The 15,380-nt window shown below is 39.0% G+C and overlaps 3 protein-coding genes and 1 long non-coding RNA gene across 4 annotated transcripts; 2 read left to right on the top strand and 2 right to left on the bottom strand.

Annotated features, from left to right (window-relative positions):
• Positions 1–68: 68 nt before the first annotated feature.
• On the bottom strand, positions 69–3,917 carry LOC113705023 (probable inactive receptor kinase At4g23740). The gene is made up of 2 exons (XM_027226886.2): positions 2,250–3,917; positions 69–978 (listed from the first exon to the last, which is right to left on the bottom strand). The coding sequence occupies exons 1-2, from the start codon at positions 3,496–3,498 to the stop codon at positions 320–322; spliced, it is 1,908 nt and encodes a 635-aa protein (XP_027082687.2). The 5' UTR covers positions 3,499–3,917; the 3' UTR covers positions 69–319.
• A 3,957-nt stretch (positions 3,918–7,874) lies between these two features.
• LOC113702957 (putative glucose-6-phosphate 1-epimerase) lies at positions 7,875–11,762 on the bottom strand. Its single transcript, XM_027224144.2, has 8 exons — positions 10,888–11,762; positions 10,721–10,795; positions 10,506–10,562; positions 10,238–10,401; positions 9,885–10,019; positions 9,450–9,552; positions 8,800–8,899; positions 7,875–8,369 (listed from the first exon to the last, which is right to left on the bottom strand). Exons 1-8 carry the CDS (start codon positions 10,996–10,998, stop codon positions 8,200–8,202), a joined length of 915 nt encoding a protein of 304 aa, XP_027079945.1. The 5' UTR covers positions 10,999–11,762; the 3' UTR covers positions 7,875–8,199.
• Positions 8,897–9,624, top strand: LOC140012570 (uncharacterized). Its single transcript, XR_011819749.1, has 2 exons — positions 8,897–9,337; positions 9,434–9,624. It is a non-coding gene; the product is annotated as an uncharacterized lncRNA (long non-coding RNA).
• Positions 11,763–13,066: 1,304 nt separating the features above from the next.
• On the top strand, positions 13,067–15,117 carry LOC113703445 (putative pentatricopeptide repeat-containing protein At1g10330). Its single transcript, XM_027224813.2, has one exon. The coding sequence runs from the start codon at positions 13,501–13,503 to the stop codon at positions 14,926–14,928; it is 1,428 nt and encodes a 475-aa protein (XP_027080614.1). The 5' UTR covers positions 13,067–13,500; the 3' UTR covers positions 14,929–15,117.
• Positions 15,118–15,380: the final 263 nt, after the last annotated feature.

The raw sequence follows: 15,380 nt of genomic DNA, 5'->3' as shown, positions 1-15,380 counted from the left end.
CTGACTCCTGTAGCTAATTTTTGCAGAAACATGATGGCTGCACGTAAACGAAGTACTAGTAAAAAAGATGGCATGTGAAGAGAGTGAATATGATTAACTGACGATCCCAAACTTCGATTGTACAACCAAAAATAAGAAAATCAAAATAGGTGCCAATGGCACAGATACTAACCGATGCACAACCTAATCCACCTCTACCTTAAACTGGGAATAGGTTAGTAAAGTCTCAGGGATAGTCGTCATTCACAGAACATTTTCAGCACGATGCAGAATGATGCATCATGTTGCAAAATCGAGTTACACGATTAGGCACTTATCTTCAGCTTGACAAATCCGTCTCGGATACCCCCACCGGTGGGGTTTGTGAAGAATTTCCAGTCTTCAGCTCGCCAGATGATCTATTTCGAAAAGCTGTTGGCCGGACATTCGCAATCATTTTAGCAACCTCTGACATTTTAGGTCTCTGATCCGGCATTCTCACCACGCATGCCATAGCTATCTGTAACATCTCCACCAGTTCCTCCTCTATGTTTGGATACCTTAATAGCTCCAGGTCAAACACCTCTGCTGTCCACTCTTCTCTAACTACTGAGTGAACCCAGCGGACCAGGTGTACAATCTCATCCCCACTGGTCGTATGGATAGGTGACTTGCCAGTGAGGAGCTCAAGTAACATCACGCCAAAGCTGTAGACATCAGAAGATTGGGTTGCTTTCCGAGTGTCCATCACTTCCGGGGCACGATAACCAGCAGCACGAGCGATTGGTGGGGCCAACGAGCTCATCACTGTTGACAGACCAAGATCTGATACGCAGCCGTATTGCCGAGAGTTGAGAAAGATGTTGGAGGACTTGACATTGCCATGAACTAGCTTTCCACCATTCTCAATGTGGACTCGAGCAATGCCTCTTGCCGCACCAACGGCTATCCTTAGTCGGGTTTCCCAATCTAAAGGAGGCCTGTTTTCTCCTCTTTTTCCTGTAACATTACATTTGCCATTAAAATCAGTCCCCCAAGTCATCTTCCAATTGCATATTAGAGGCAATAGCAATGCAAACCAACAAAGTTCATGCATAGACTTGCTCGTATTTACCCAGTAGTGTAAAGATAAAACATAATATTCAACGACCTGTGATATAAATCAAGTTCAAAAGCAGTCTCAAAACTTGTTCAAGAGTGTAGCACACAAATAATTTGCAGCTCATAGCGCTTGCTGTACCTCATAGTCAATAGAATCGCGTCTAATTTTTTACAGAAAAACTGAAACACGGAAAGCCAGAACCACATTACAGTTTATATTGCATTCAGAAACAAAGGAGATTAATTCTCTGAAAGCTACAAGAAGAAAACATCAATTTATCTGCATTTTGTTGAATATTAACTAAATCAATTGGCTCAAACTCGAAAAATTATTGACAGTTTCTAGGATTATAAAGTTTGTCTTTACATGCACCAGACAATCTTCCTTGTTGAACAATAATCTCCCAAGTAGTGGTCCATCTAGGGGTATAGTCAAGCTAAAACCAGGCAACATTAGCGTAAAGGAACTAATGTCGAGTGGACACGTTAGCGTAATCTGAACAGTGAAGCTAATTTCAAACGGACAGTTAGCAATAAAAAGACTAAGAAACCAGCGATTGTGCTTGGCTTGAGAAAAATATATGCTTATCCAAAGTAGGTAAGGGAATATACACAGAATGTTGACACTATCGATCAGTACAATACAATTCCCCTGCCCCACAGAGCTGTTAGCATCACAATTTTAGGCCACCCACAAAAACCACTCACGATCTCATGTTCGACTTCTTGTAGGCTAAATAACCGTCCAAGCTGGAAAGAGGATATTGAAAAACATTCCAACTGATAGCTATGGCCCTATGGCCCCTATACCACCTACAGCTAGCTGTCACATAAAAATTAGTAATTGGTGGAATGCGACTTGACAGTTTGAAATTTGAAGATCCAGTCCCTAATTGTCATTTTTCCTTCAGCTCATAACTTCATTTGCAATGCTCAATGAAGAAATGGCTACTTGCATTACAGAAAAGCTTGCAGGTACGCAGAATCGCATAACCATGTTTGGTCACATGTTTTTAACAGGTATAATGTGTTGGCAAAATCAAGTAAAATTTTCAACAGTCCAATTGACCATTTTTAGTTCACAAATTTTCTTTGAGCAAGCAACAGAGAAATCTTATATGTTAACTGTTAACAAATCAAGGCCAAGAAGACAAAAGAGAGGAACATACCATGTAACATCGCAGCAAGACTTCCTTGACTGTAATAATCATAGACCATAAGCTTCTCATCCTTTGAGTAGTAATACGCTCTTAGCTCGATGACATTCTCATGCTTTATGCTCCCCACCACCCCCATTTGTTGCTCGAACTCCCTTTTTCCAACTCCCACCTCCTTCAGCCTCTTCACCACCACCATGGTTGCATCCTCCAATATTGCCTTGTAAGCAGTACCAAATGTTCCCTTCCCCAACACCTCGGCAGAAGCCCTTAACAAGTCCTCCAAATCGAATGCATAATTACAGCCCTCAAAGAAAACTAATTTATTATTCGCATCTTGACTCCTGGAAATCACTTTCTCCGGTGACATGTTTCCTTTCTCAAGCTTGCCAGGAAAACCATCCTCAATTTTCCTCCTTAACAAGCAAACAAGCAACAGAAAAGCAAAACCTAGAAGCCCCAGAACACTAACAGCAATTATGATTCCAAGCAAAGCCCTCTCACTCAATTTCCCAGTATTCTTAGACTTCAAAATTGGTTCTTTAGGAAGTGAAACAGCAGGAGAGCTAGTAACAGAATACTCCAACAGAGATGCATTGTTTCCAAGAAAAGCAGATTTTGGAAACTTTTGCAAAGATTTAGGCACAGCACCACTGAGATTGTTGTTTGACAAATTGAGTAGCTGCAAATTAGGCAAATTCAGGTCTGGAATTTCTCCCAAAAGTGAATTATTAGCAAGATTTAAAGAACTAAGCTGCCTCAAACTAGAAATAGAAGAGGGAATGCTGCCATTGAACCCATTATTAGAGAAATTAATACCAGTAAGATTTTTCCAAACAGAAAAATCCCGAGGCAGTGGACCTGTGAAGTTGTTAAACTGAAGATAAAGATATGACAGGTTCCTAAGTTTACCCAAGTCCAAAGGGAAAGTTCCATTGATGAAATTGGATCTGAGGCTCAAGATCTGCAATGCTGATAAACGGCTAAGTGTATTTGTTGGAATAGGGCCATGAAAGCCAACCCCGGGTAATCTTAACGATATTACTCTTGAACCATCTTCATTACAGCTCACTCCAGTCCAGTTCTTGCAAACTGGAGAGTCCTCGTCCCAGTTCAAAGACCTCAAATGGGGAAGCTTTTTTTCAAAATCAAGCAATGCTTGCTTGTCATTGTCCACCAGAGTAGCCCTGACGATCCCTTGTGACAGCAAAAACAATGCCGACGAGATTAAAGAGAAAATGTACAATCTTTGTCTCTCCATGTCAAGATTGCTTCTTTGGGTTCAAAGTAAACTATTTCAAAGAACACATTTTTCTGTTTTGATGCATCGATTGAAGCTCCAACAAATGAACGCAGGCAAGGATTAATATAGTAGATGAATAAATAACACAAGAAGAAGTTGAGGAAGTGAGGAAACGAGTCAAATTTCAAGACTGGTGTCGGGGAAAGTGATGTGGGATTCTGGGAATGGGCTTGGAAAAAATTGGAGGCCGCAGGGTTTGAAATAAGGCGTTGGGTCAAAGGGGATATTTTAAAGGAAGATGTCTGGGTTTAGAATCAGAGCTTTTCTTTTTGTTCTTTGCTCTTTTACTTTCGGGTTGAGTGCCAAAACCAAGTATAGGAGAGTACTTTTTCCAGAATGAGAGAGGATAAAAGGCCTGCTTTTCCTCGCGATAAAGAGAGCCATTTTCATTTTTTTGGTGGGAAATCAGACGAAAAAAAGAAAAGAATCCCAAGACCTTAAATTTGTCCTTTTTTTTTTTTTTGGCTTTAATTTAAATCACATGTTTCTACAATTTTTTGAACTCAATCCTTGCCCATGATTTAATTTTTGGCGGTTGTGGGGCTAGGATTTTTCTACTGCTTTTATTTCCTGTCTACACAATTCTTTTGATATTGTGCACCCAATTAGCCGGTTTCTGGACTCCTTTCTGATATAGAATAAAAATCGTTTTCATTTTCGCCTTCAAGATATTAAAACAATCCTAAAGAATATGAAGAATTTAGCTGTAAAACTCAAGAGCTTCAGAACCAGAAAATTTAATGCAATATGACTCGTCAAATTCATGGGTCCTAGGCAACGAGGATAACGTTGGCGCCCTGCAATTAGTCGATTTTGTTAGAAATTTGAAGAGAAGAAAGACATTTACAAAAGGACAGAAGAAGAAAAAATACAAAAGAAATCCTAAACAACAAACATGAAAATGCCTGGTCGGCATATGAAGCATTGAACGGCGAGAACTATGCAGGCTAGAGCCTAGAATAGAAGTAATGGTACAATACGTAAGAGGCATAACCATTCTGCTGAAAATGTAATGGGGCCTGGTGTTTAAGAATCTTGAGATGATGCTGCACAAATTGGACGACTGTAAACGCTGCACGTCTTTAGAACGCAAGAAACTATCGAACGACTATCCATGACATGAATATGATGGTGGCCACATCCTTCTAGTAAAGAATGGTGTAAATCTACGGACACATCATGAAATATTTACGGAGTCATGAACTAGCTTAAGTAAGTTTAAAACCCTGATGATGATAAGAAGAATCATTTTTGACTCGTTGCTTTGACATGAGTAAAATGTAGAAACGTTCTTGGTTGGTAATGATAACACGAAGTTCCCCAGAAAAAAAAAAAATCCACTCTTCAAAGTTTATTTATCTGTCTGTTTTTTAAAAAAATAATCGTCTGCTGCTAAAAGAATCTCTGTACTAGTATTGTGACAGCCATATGAAGCACTAGTAAATTTGATCATCAAAGTACAATAAATAGGTGAAAATTTGGAAGTATCACTTGATGCTGAGGGATAGAGTTAATGGTGGTGCATGTGAAAAAATTAATGTGCCTTGGTATTGGATGGCCATGCAGGGATAAGCTCCGTCCGAGAGCAAAAGCGGGACCGGAATTTATGGCATTTGTTGTCAGTCGGTTTGTTCTGTGTCTTGACTCTTTTATACAGTTATGCTACTACTGGTCAGGAAAGTTGGAGGAAGAAGAAGAAGACTACAAAAACGCATAGGGTGGGGGACTGCCGGATGCAAGAAGAGGATATTTTGACAGCCCAAAAAAAAAAATGTAATGTAATGATGGTGGTAGCTTTAGTGGCTTCCTAGGCCTAATCAGCCATCGATGGGGCGGTTTTGTGGGCGTTGCATAGCACTTTGTCTTCATGCTGGCGTCTTTCTCATATGGATGGATTGGTGTCAATTTGCTGTCCCACTCCCACATGGACATGGCCACCTTAGCTATTACCACCACCCAAACTGCGTCCCGGTCCGGCTCCGTTTTCCTTTTCTTCTGTTTGTTGATCTTTCAATCTTTTCTTTCATGATGAAAAAGAGTTACGATTAGCAAACCCAAGAACCTTTTCCTTAATTTTCTGCATGGTTATTGCTGGTAAGTATGAATGTTTACATCTATCTCTAATCTTTAGACGTAGACATATCAAATCGATCGAGGTCTCATCACAACTTTCCTGAGAAATGAGTCTTTTACATGATTCAGCATGGTAACCTGAAAGATCAATTTTACGATTACAACCCTTTTATGTATTTAATTGATTGATGTGTAGTGTAATTTATCATGGTATCTTTGACTGCTGCTATCATATCATATGTCGCTCGCCAACTTTCTTTACAGCAGTTACTTACTTCCCGACCGACCGAGTTAATTGTAGGATTTGTTTGGCAAAAAAAAATTCCTATATACAGTAAAATTACGAGTTTAAGCTTAGGATGCATTTGATAAAATTGAAATCTAAAATCTGAAGTCTGAATCCATTAAGTTATTGATCTGTTAAATATTAAATCTAATACATTTGAGTGCATATCATATTCAGTGATAAGTGAATAGCTTATCACTTAATTTTGGGAGCAAGTTCTGTCTAGAAAGTTCAGTGCTACTTAATTAATCCAGATATTCAATTTTTGGTTATCAAACGGTCCGAATCCATTAAGTTTAAGTGTTAAATTGACTTATCAAACAGCAGGGCCATATTTTATTTAGAAGTTGTAATCCTCGCAAGTCGCATCATTTTTATTTTATCTAGAGCACATTTTTTTTGTGTCCATACTCGTAAAAAGGTTGTACATTTGATTACTCGCAACAAAAAACAAACGTTTTGGTTTACAAAAATATTAGCAAAAGATCAATACAGCTTAGCTTCACAATCAAGTACTAAGTGTTGTTTGTCATCATTCCAGTGAATTATATGATCGTCCATGTGCCTCAAATCCCTATTATTATCGTCAGTGTTGGTTGGTATGAGTACCTAATGATGATAAAACCCAAAAAAAAAAAAAAGAGAAAAAGAAGCTAACAAAGTTGAGTCCATGGTTGACAAAAACTTTTTTGAAATCATGGCTAATTGACACTTGTATCAATTCTGGGGAAAGAAAGATATTCGCGTAAGATCCGTTTTCTCTATTCAGCAATTCTGGTTATATTTTTCTGGTGTTAATTATTAGAGCGAAGATACATTTTTCACGGATTTACTAAAATGCTTTGGGCATAAATCATCTGACTTCAACTTAATTTTACTTTAAATTAGTACAGAGACCTGGCTTTGAGTACTAGCGGACATGCGTATATAATTAATAAAATAAAAAGGCACATATCCCACGCGGTGACGGAACCAAAAATAATTTCCAGTAGTGAGGGCAAAAACAAATTGTAATTTTTTCTTGGCTTCGAAATGTAGTACATAATGATAATGTTCGCATAAAAGAACTATCCAATCTGTTTTGTTTATAATACAACACAAAATAGCATACTTTAATTTATTAACAACATAATAAATTTCTTCCAAAAGAAAAACTTTTTTATCGCTGCTAACCGACTTGCGGTTTTTTTTTTTTTTTTAAAAAAGAGTCACCTGCTGTTTTATTGCAATGGCCACATCTAACTTTATTATTTAACCTAAGCAACGCAATTACTCTTGTTCTATACATTATTAGATAATAATGTCGTTTTCCTTTTGTTGAAAAATCCAAGTAAGTTTTTTTAATAATGTAAAAGGCCTTTGATTTTGAGTTTTGTAACATGCCAAATTCCTTTAAATCACAAAACCAATGATTTTTATAACAATTTTGAGAGTTTCTCAAAATTTTTAGGTATTAGTGGAATTATGCCCCCATTGTAGATTCACCATTGATGGTCTTTTTCAGTTAAAAAAAAAAATTCCATCTAATTACTTTACAAATTCGACCTACTATTTTGCAGCGTTTGATTGCTATATTATGCTACAAAAAAAATTCGAAACCAAATACTATTTAGGTTAAAATAACAAAAATATACTCATTTAGGTTTAGAAAAGGGAAAAAAATTCCATCACACCAGCAAAGCTCAATATATATTAAAAAGAAGAAACCTTCACTAACAATCAGAGTGGCGCAGCGGAAGCGTGGTGGGCCCATAACCCACAGGTCCCAGGATCGAAACCTGGCTCTGATACATAGAGTAGCTTCCACGGTTCCACCTATTCATTTTTTGTCGATTCAGTTTTCGCATTCTTCCAGAGGCCACTTCATTGTCTCTTCAAACTTTTTTGGCTTTCAAGAAAATCTCTTCAATTCACCAAACAAATTATTATACAGAAAACAAGCAACTACGAGATATAAAATCTTTAAGATCAAGCATACAACCAAGCCTTTCATCTTCACGGACCATTTCATGGAGTCAATTTCTTGGATTGGATCAATCCACATACATCTTAGGGGGAAATATGGTACAAATAAATTTCCCCCGTCATATTACGGGTTATTTAACAAACTCACCAGTCATATCTACCTGACAATGTTTTCAAAGTCATAATCATGAAATTACTATCGATCATGACTTCAGAGGTAACAAGTACAAGTTGCCACCAGCTGAGAAACCACAAGTCAGTTACTAATCAGTGTCCTCCTATCACTTCAGTTTTTCCAGGACAAAATTGAGAAGATCGCAAATGGCTCCAATCTGTTAAATTGATGCCACAACAGACAAGTCCAGTCGGCCTGTCCATTCCTCGCCTGGCTTCAAAGTGACTGGTTTCTCAATTGCAGCCCCATCTACGCAAAGCATCTGTTTGTACTCCTCGTCCCCAAGATCCACTGTGGCTTTTGATTTCTTCTCCCATGGATTCCAAACCACTGTGATCATTGGAAGAATGCAACAGATTAATGCCAATTGGCCCTACTCTAAACCAGGACCTCAACGGATATTGTAGACGACTCCTCCAAGAATTTAGAATTGACACGACAATGAACAGCAACGACGACGCATCATCGATGAGTATGGACATAAGCTCAAGACTAGCTATACTTTCTTTAGCAGGTGTTTCCAAATTCTATTATCCCTAAGATGCTTGTGGCCGCTTCTGCCATATAGTTCTTTGGTGTGTATCAAGAGAAAGATGAGGAAGCAAAGGTTCCTTTAAATGCCTAAGAGATAAAAGCACATATACCATACACATGGAATTTCAAGAATTCGTATTGAATGAAAATCCCAATTTGTGATTCTTACGCAATGATCCCACATGCTGCTTCTCAGATATAAATCACAAGGGGAAGTGGTGCTCACCTACGTCAGGTAGCCCTTCCTTCCTTATGAGAAAGGTCCGCTTTTTCTGGTGATCGAAGACTGCTATAACATCCGAAGAACTGAGATATACTCTATCAACCTGCACACGAGATAACCTCAAAACGATATTTGCAGCAAATTTGATACCAAAGGCATGCAGCCCTGCTGAAAATAGAATCCCATCCTTCGCAGAAGTTTTATATACCTTGAAATTATCTAATTTTGATTTTCTTCTTCTTCTTTTTTGAATCTAATCTTCAAATGATCAAGTATACGTGTTATTAGGATCTTGAAGTGTTTGTTTGACAAGTTCTTTCCCAGCTCTATTCACTCAGGTGGTAACAGGATTTATGCACACTACCCGGCTCTATTCACTCAGGTGGTCACTCCCCCCTGCCCAAACATGGAGCTGCACTTGGCTTCGAGCTATAGTAACAGGATTTTTCTTGACAAGTGCAGTTCCCAAAACACCAATAGTTCTTCTGAGAACTCATTGTTATCAGTTGGCTTATTTCAGAAAATTGCCAATTGAAGAATGGTAAGCCCCATATTATACTACAAGGAATAGTGTTCATACAATAAGGGCTGTATTTAGTCAAGCATATTGACAACCTGCAGCTGGAAACTTTTACAGGTTAGAATTTGGTTACCTCGGATTCAAATGTTAAGGCATCTCCTTGCTCAGTGAAACGCTCTCTTTGGCACAAGTTGTCAAGATAGTCCAGAGTCTCCAAGCCCTCCACCCTCACTTCACTGCTATCACAATTAAATCTCAGCTGGAACTTCATGCAATTTCAATTACATACTAGATCAACTTCAATGAAATCCAATTGAAACGTAGCAATTTAATCTATAGAAGACAAGACTTGTCAGCTCTATGTTAAATTAGAAAACTATGGCCAAATTTGAATCTTGTTCTCAGTCATAAAACACCTGCAATTTGTTGTTTCCAAAATTTTGTACTGTAGTCTCTAGACTGACAGAAAATCTTGGCTTTGAAGAACTGTATGCAGAAGAATTTCTTCCAAACTTCCATTTGCGCATGAAGACTATACTGATTTTGAAAACATTGCATCAGAGCTTACCTGATATCGGAGATAGAAAAATAGGTACGATAAGCAATTGAGAAGCTGAATGGCTTCGAATTGATATTTCTCACACGTGATGTAAAGATGAGATGCCCATCAAAGTCCAGAGCCACCCTAAGACGGAATTCAAAACTGGAAAAGGACACCTCAAATTACTACCATGCATGATAGTCAAGCAATAACTGCTCTTTGAAATGTACAAAGTCTGCAACTTTAATTGCTATGCAAATTCTAAAGAACTCTAACGTGCATAACCTAAAGAGATCTGGTCTGACGAAGAATTCCAACTATATATGCTGTAGTAGGATATTTCATTTTCAAGAGCATTTCCAAGCACAAAGAGCCTCTACCTGTGTGGCCAGATCCTTAGGTCTTCTTCAGATGGTTTAAGTAGCAAGTCAATGTATGCCTTGCCATTGGAATCACTGGAATGTAGAGGTGGAGGGTTTTCATCAATGAGCCACATTCTGTTCCTGGCAAATCCATGCTGCTCCAGGGAACCACGGTTTCCGAACTTACATGTATGCATCACAGCACCAGTCAAAACTCAAGAAGAATTGAATATCACTCGATTGTCCTGAGAGCCATGACATCAAATTACAAGATAGATAAGAGTACCTGAGGGAAACAAATAGGTATTCCACCCCTTACAGCTGCTGGTGGCTTAAAATTTGCCTGAAAGGACATTAAACCCATAATAGAGGCAGATTTCAGCCTTGAAATAGAATAGAAGAAAGAATATATACGACTTGGAAAAAATATAAATTCTGTGTAGCTTCTTGCTCCATTTTTTTCCTGTTTGTCTTTCTTAATTACTTCTTGACAAACTATACCTTACTACTAATGAATAATAATTCTTCACCCCTGTCGGTCTTCCATGAAAGAACCTGCCCTCCATGCAGGCTAACCTGGACTAGGCAAACTAAAACGATTAAGTTGAAACCTGAATATAAAGGAAGAATCTTATCTTAGGTTCACACGTGAACGTTAAAGATCTAACCCTTGCAGAAGCCCCTCGAGGATTTTGAAGCAAAACCTGTTGGATGCCATTCTTATACTTGGTAACTTCAACTGTTGCTCTATTATCATCATCTGCTGCAGAATGGTCCATTTCAAAAAAGCAAAATGGACTTGAATATCAAGAACAAAATCGTCAATTTCTCTTTCTCCTAGACACACCCCAAGGTTCTTATATCCCACTGCTTGAGCCTTATAATGAGGTTGATCCGGTCTGAAGAAGACCTTAGCAGTCAAAAAGCTCTGCAATTACTGAAGCAGTTGAGAATCTAAGCTTCCTCCGGACACTTTTCTTGTGACAAAACCAACTTCATGTGAATAGTTACCTAAATCTCAACAACCAAAACTCCATCCCATTTACACCCCGCCTGTGCAAAAATTTTTCCTAGTCTACCTCAAAAGGCTTCCAGTTCTTGTGAAAGGATGAAACTGGCCAGTATGTCTTGGTGATCTGGCTAATGGGAGGATGAGAATAGGTTCATACTAAGGTCTACTTTAAGCCCAAACAAAGAGTCAGTTAAGCTAGGAATAGCATAAGTTTCAAGGACCAACAAAAAAACTGTTCAAAGTGAGACCAAACAATCCAGAATTTCACTCAACTAACAGGCTAACGGCAATTTCAAAGCAGACGATTATGAAAGACGGTTGGTATTTGTCTAGAAGGAGAAGACAACCTCAAAGCCGGTAGAGACCTCTCAACCAAAGATGCCTATCTTAGAGAGGGATTAAGTCCACGTTTTGGTACTGACCTTGTCTTATCGAGGACAGGAATTTAATAAATGGGGCTGCTGGAGGAATGTGAGTCAGATAAAGAAGAAAGTCCAAATCCCTCGCACCCTTTGTTATGCAATGCAGCCGATCCTTAGTCGGTGGTACTAAAAATCTATAACTAGAAACAGTGTCCGGAAAGGCGGATGCGCGACTTCAGCAATACATCAGCTGTTGGCGCTTGAGATATGAACCTGCGACATGGGACCATGATTGACCCACTTTAACAGAATTAACGGCCGTTGAGAACAACAGAGGGAAGCTTCAAAACCAACAAATACAACAACAATTAAAAAAAAAAAGAAAATGAAAATGAAAACAAGGACAATGAAATTGATGTGCCCGCAGACATTTAAATTAACAAATATTGATGGAGGTACTCCTCTCATTTATTAATTTAAATATTGACCAACAAATACAGCAGAAACTAAAAAAATTCTTGTCTAGGAAACAACTTGCAGAATGTGGCATGATCTCCATCCAGATTAGAAGATTGATACAAAATAGCCTTATATTCTCTGTCCCAAATTTGTTGAAATCTGAAGCAGTTTAGCTTACCATTCTGATGTTGACCCATGATGCCCTTGAACATTGAAACAATTTACTATATAAGATTATTTATTGCTCAACAGGTGAAGGGATCTCCATTATTATCATATTAACTGCAGGCTCCCTCTGGCATTGACTTGTTAAAATGTTCCTTAGGATGCAGAGTATTGTTAATGGTCATGAATCATGATGCTTGAAGCCATATGTACTTTGACCAAGTCCCACGAAGGAAAGGAACCCAGAGATACTTTTTGTTAAGAAGCCAGACGGCAGACCATATCCCTTTCCACACTGCAAGAACGGAGTCCAGCTTTGTCCGCTAGCCATCCGCAAGGGTAGAACAGCACAAAAAATTAGGAAACCGGAGTTGATTCTTCCTTTTTCTTCTTCTTTTTTTTTTTGGTTCCCCTTATTTTCTCTGGTTTTGGTTTGCGTAATTAAATCCGCGGTCTGCTGCAGGTGTGAACTAGGTGAATTCAAGAACATTTTCGGCACCCAAATTTGAACATTTCCGGCCCTTCAACTACAGCTAAAAGCCCCTCATGGGGAGCTCGATTGGTCTCAACAAGCCTCCTTAGGAGCTGGTGTTCAATACCCGCAAGGGTTCGAGTCCCGTGATTATCGTGTTCGGGGGATGGAGCCTCTCTTCCCGGATCGGAGTGGGATTAGTCGGGTCCCGTAAGGATTGACCCAAACACCCACTCCGTCAGGAAAAAAAAAAAAAAAACTACAGCTAAAAAATTTCAACATTCTACTGCTGCTCTTCCTTTATTTAACCACCGAATAAGGACAGAGAGTTGGAGATAAAATTGTTAAAAAAAAAATAAAAATAGAACCCTTACTCATTTTACGGGTGGGGCGGCATGGGACTTTGGATTTAGCTATTACCAGTAAACGAACCTAGGACACAGTTTCTGAACAGACGCAAATAGTTTTGGCCAGGAAACTAGGATTCATTTGTAATTTTGTGAACAGGCAAAGATTGCAGATGAAGTCTGCATTAGGTTAACAAATAATCTGAGTACGAGCATAAAACTGGAGAATTGAATATAGCCCATGTTTAAAAGCCTGCCTGCCCATCAGGCCGCTCCTGTCTACTCCTCCCTCCCAAGATTACCCTTCTGAAAAAATTCTTAAAAACCAAAGAAAGAGAAAGAAACTTTGGCTAAATCCCAATCTGTGATAGAATTTGTAGGAGTCACAGATTTGATTATACCTTTAGCAGGAGGTAAAATAATCTCATTGGTTCAAACAGTTTTCTCAATTGGATAATTTGTTTATGCCAAAGCCTCAGGCCAAGATACACGCCCCTCAGTTCCTCCTCAATGCTCTTCAACGTTTCATCAAAAACTCGAAAAAGATCAAACAAATTCATTCCCTTTTAACTACCAATGGTAACCTCCTCATCACTTCTGGATGGACCAACACACTTCTTTACAACTGCCTCATCAGAGCCTATCTCAGCCTTTCCCAACCACAAACAACACTCATTCTCTTCCGCCACATGCTCGCTCACACTGCCCCGCCCAATAATCTCACTTTCCCTTCACTCATCAAAGCGGCCGCGTCCCTCTTGCCTGCATATGCTTCCCTCGTGGGGCGACCACTCCGAGCTCAAACTCTCAAAAGAGGGGTCTCAGATGACCCTTTTGTGCAAACTTCTTTCATTTCTCTGTATGCACATTTGGGTGATCTTGATGGAGCACGTAAGGTGTTTGATGAAATTCTCCAACCGTGCGTTGTTTCATGTAATGCCATGCTTGATGCTTTTGGGAAGTGTGGGAACATGGATTCGGCGGTTTTGATGTTTTCGGGAATGTCTAGAAGAGATGTTTTTTCCTGGACGAGCGTAATCAGTGGCTACGCTAGGAATGGGCGATTTGGGGAGGCAATGGGGATTTTTGGGAAAATGATGGTGGATGAGGACGTTAGTGTTGGGGTTTTGAAGCCTAATGAAGCTACCTTTGTTACTGTTCTATCTTGCTGTGCAAATTTTGAGGGCGGTAGAGCTTTGTATCATGGGAAACAAATACATGGATATATGGTCAAGAATGAGAATAAATTGAGTGTTTTCATGGGAACAGCATTGATCGCATTCTATGGAAAAATGGGATGTTTTAATTATGCTAATAAATTATTTGGCAGGATGATGGTTACGGAGGTTTGCACTTGGAATGCTATGATTTCTTCACTTGCTTTGAATGGTAGGGAGAAGGATGCCTTAGATATGTTTATCAGGATGAGGACTGGAGGACTTTGCCCAAACGAAGTTACTTTTGTTGGTGTATTATCTGCATGTGCTCGCGCCAAGCTTGTGGACTTGGGTTTGGAGTTCTTCCATTCAATGCAAAGACAGTTTGGCATTGTTCCCAGGATGGAGCACTATGGTTGTGTGGTTGATCTCCTGGGAAGAGCTGGATTGCTCAGGGAAGCATATGAATTTATGGAAAGGATGCCTTTTGAGGCTGATGCATCTGTTTTGGGAGCTCTTCTTGGTGCTTGTAGAATACATGGAGCCACAGATTTGGCAAATGAAGTGGGACTGCGCCTTTTTAAGTTGCAGCCCCAACATTGTGGGAGGTATGTGCAATTGTCAAGCATTTATGCTGGGGCAGAGAGATGGGATAACGCTGCTGCCTTGAGGAAACTAATGGCGGATGCTGGAATTCACAAGATTCCTGCCTATAGCACGATTCACCAACAATGAGATATTTATGGTAACCTTGTGTTCTCAATTGCAAGGATGACTGAAGCTCGAACCTCAAAACTTACATGTTTTGATTCTTTCAAAATCTTGATAACTTGCCCTCTTCAAATAGATCTTAAAGCTGCTTGTACGGTTGAGAGACATCTTTGGAGCACTGCAGTATTGCCTAAAACTGCATTTTAGGCCCTATTTGATAACTTGATTAAATAACACTGAATTTCCTAACTAAAATTTGATTCAAAAAATAAGTGATAAATTATTCACTTATCACCTAACGTGATATACACTCAAATATATGAAATTTGGTACTTAACAATTCAATAACTTAATAAATTCAAATTTCAGATTTCAGTTTTCAAACTTTAATTTTATCAAACGCACCCTTAGTTTTGCGGATACTTGCTTTAACTACGTAGTGCAAGCTAATCCATGTACAAAAAATTGCAGAACAA

The sequence above is a fragment of the Coffea arabica genome, chromosome 8e, assembly GCF_036785885.1.
Source record: "Coffea arabica cultivar ET-39 chromosome 8e, Coffea Arabica ET-39 HiFi, whole genome shotgun sequence".
Classification (NCBI taxonomy): domain Eukaryota; kingdom Viridiplantae; phylum Streptophyta; class Magnoliopsida; order Gentianales; family Rubiaceae; genus Coffea; species Coffea arabica.
Note: the sequence above shows the minus strand (reverse complement) of the source record. Positions and strands in the feature narration are given on the sequence as shown.

What these genes read in the sequence shown, in the direction of transcription:
- LOC113705023 (XM_027226886.2), bottom strand. Translation starts at nt 3,498, where the DNA reads ATGGAGAGACAAAGATTGTACATTTTCTCTTTAATCTCGTCGGCATTG. An exon ending in TCTTGCTGCGATGTTACATG is followed by an intron (nt 979 to 2,249) that starts GTATGTTCCTCT and finishes GTAATGTTACAG; the next exon opens with GAAAAAGAGGAGAAAACAGG.
- LOC113702957 (XM_027224144.2), bottom strand. Translation starts at nt 10,998, where the DNA reads ATGGACCATTCTGCAGCAGATGATGATAATAGAGCAACAGTTGAAGTT. An exon ending in TACCTATTTGTTTCCCTCAG is followed by an intron (nt 10,402 to 10,505) that starts GTACTCTTATCT and finishes CATACATGTAAG; the next exon opens with TTCGGAAACCGTGGTTCCCT. An exon ending in TTTTCTATCTCCGATATCAG is followed by an intron (nt 9,553 to 9,884) that starts GTAAGCTCTGAT and finishes TTGTGATAGCAG; the next exon opens with TGAAGTGAGGGTGGAGGGCT.
- LOC113703445 (XM_027224813.2), top strand. Translation starts at nt 13,501, where the DNA reads ATGCCAAAGCCTCAGGCCAAGATACACGCCCCTCAGTTCCTCCTCAAT.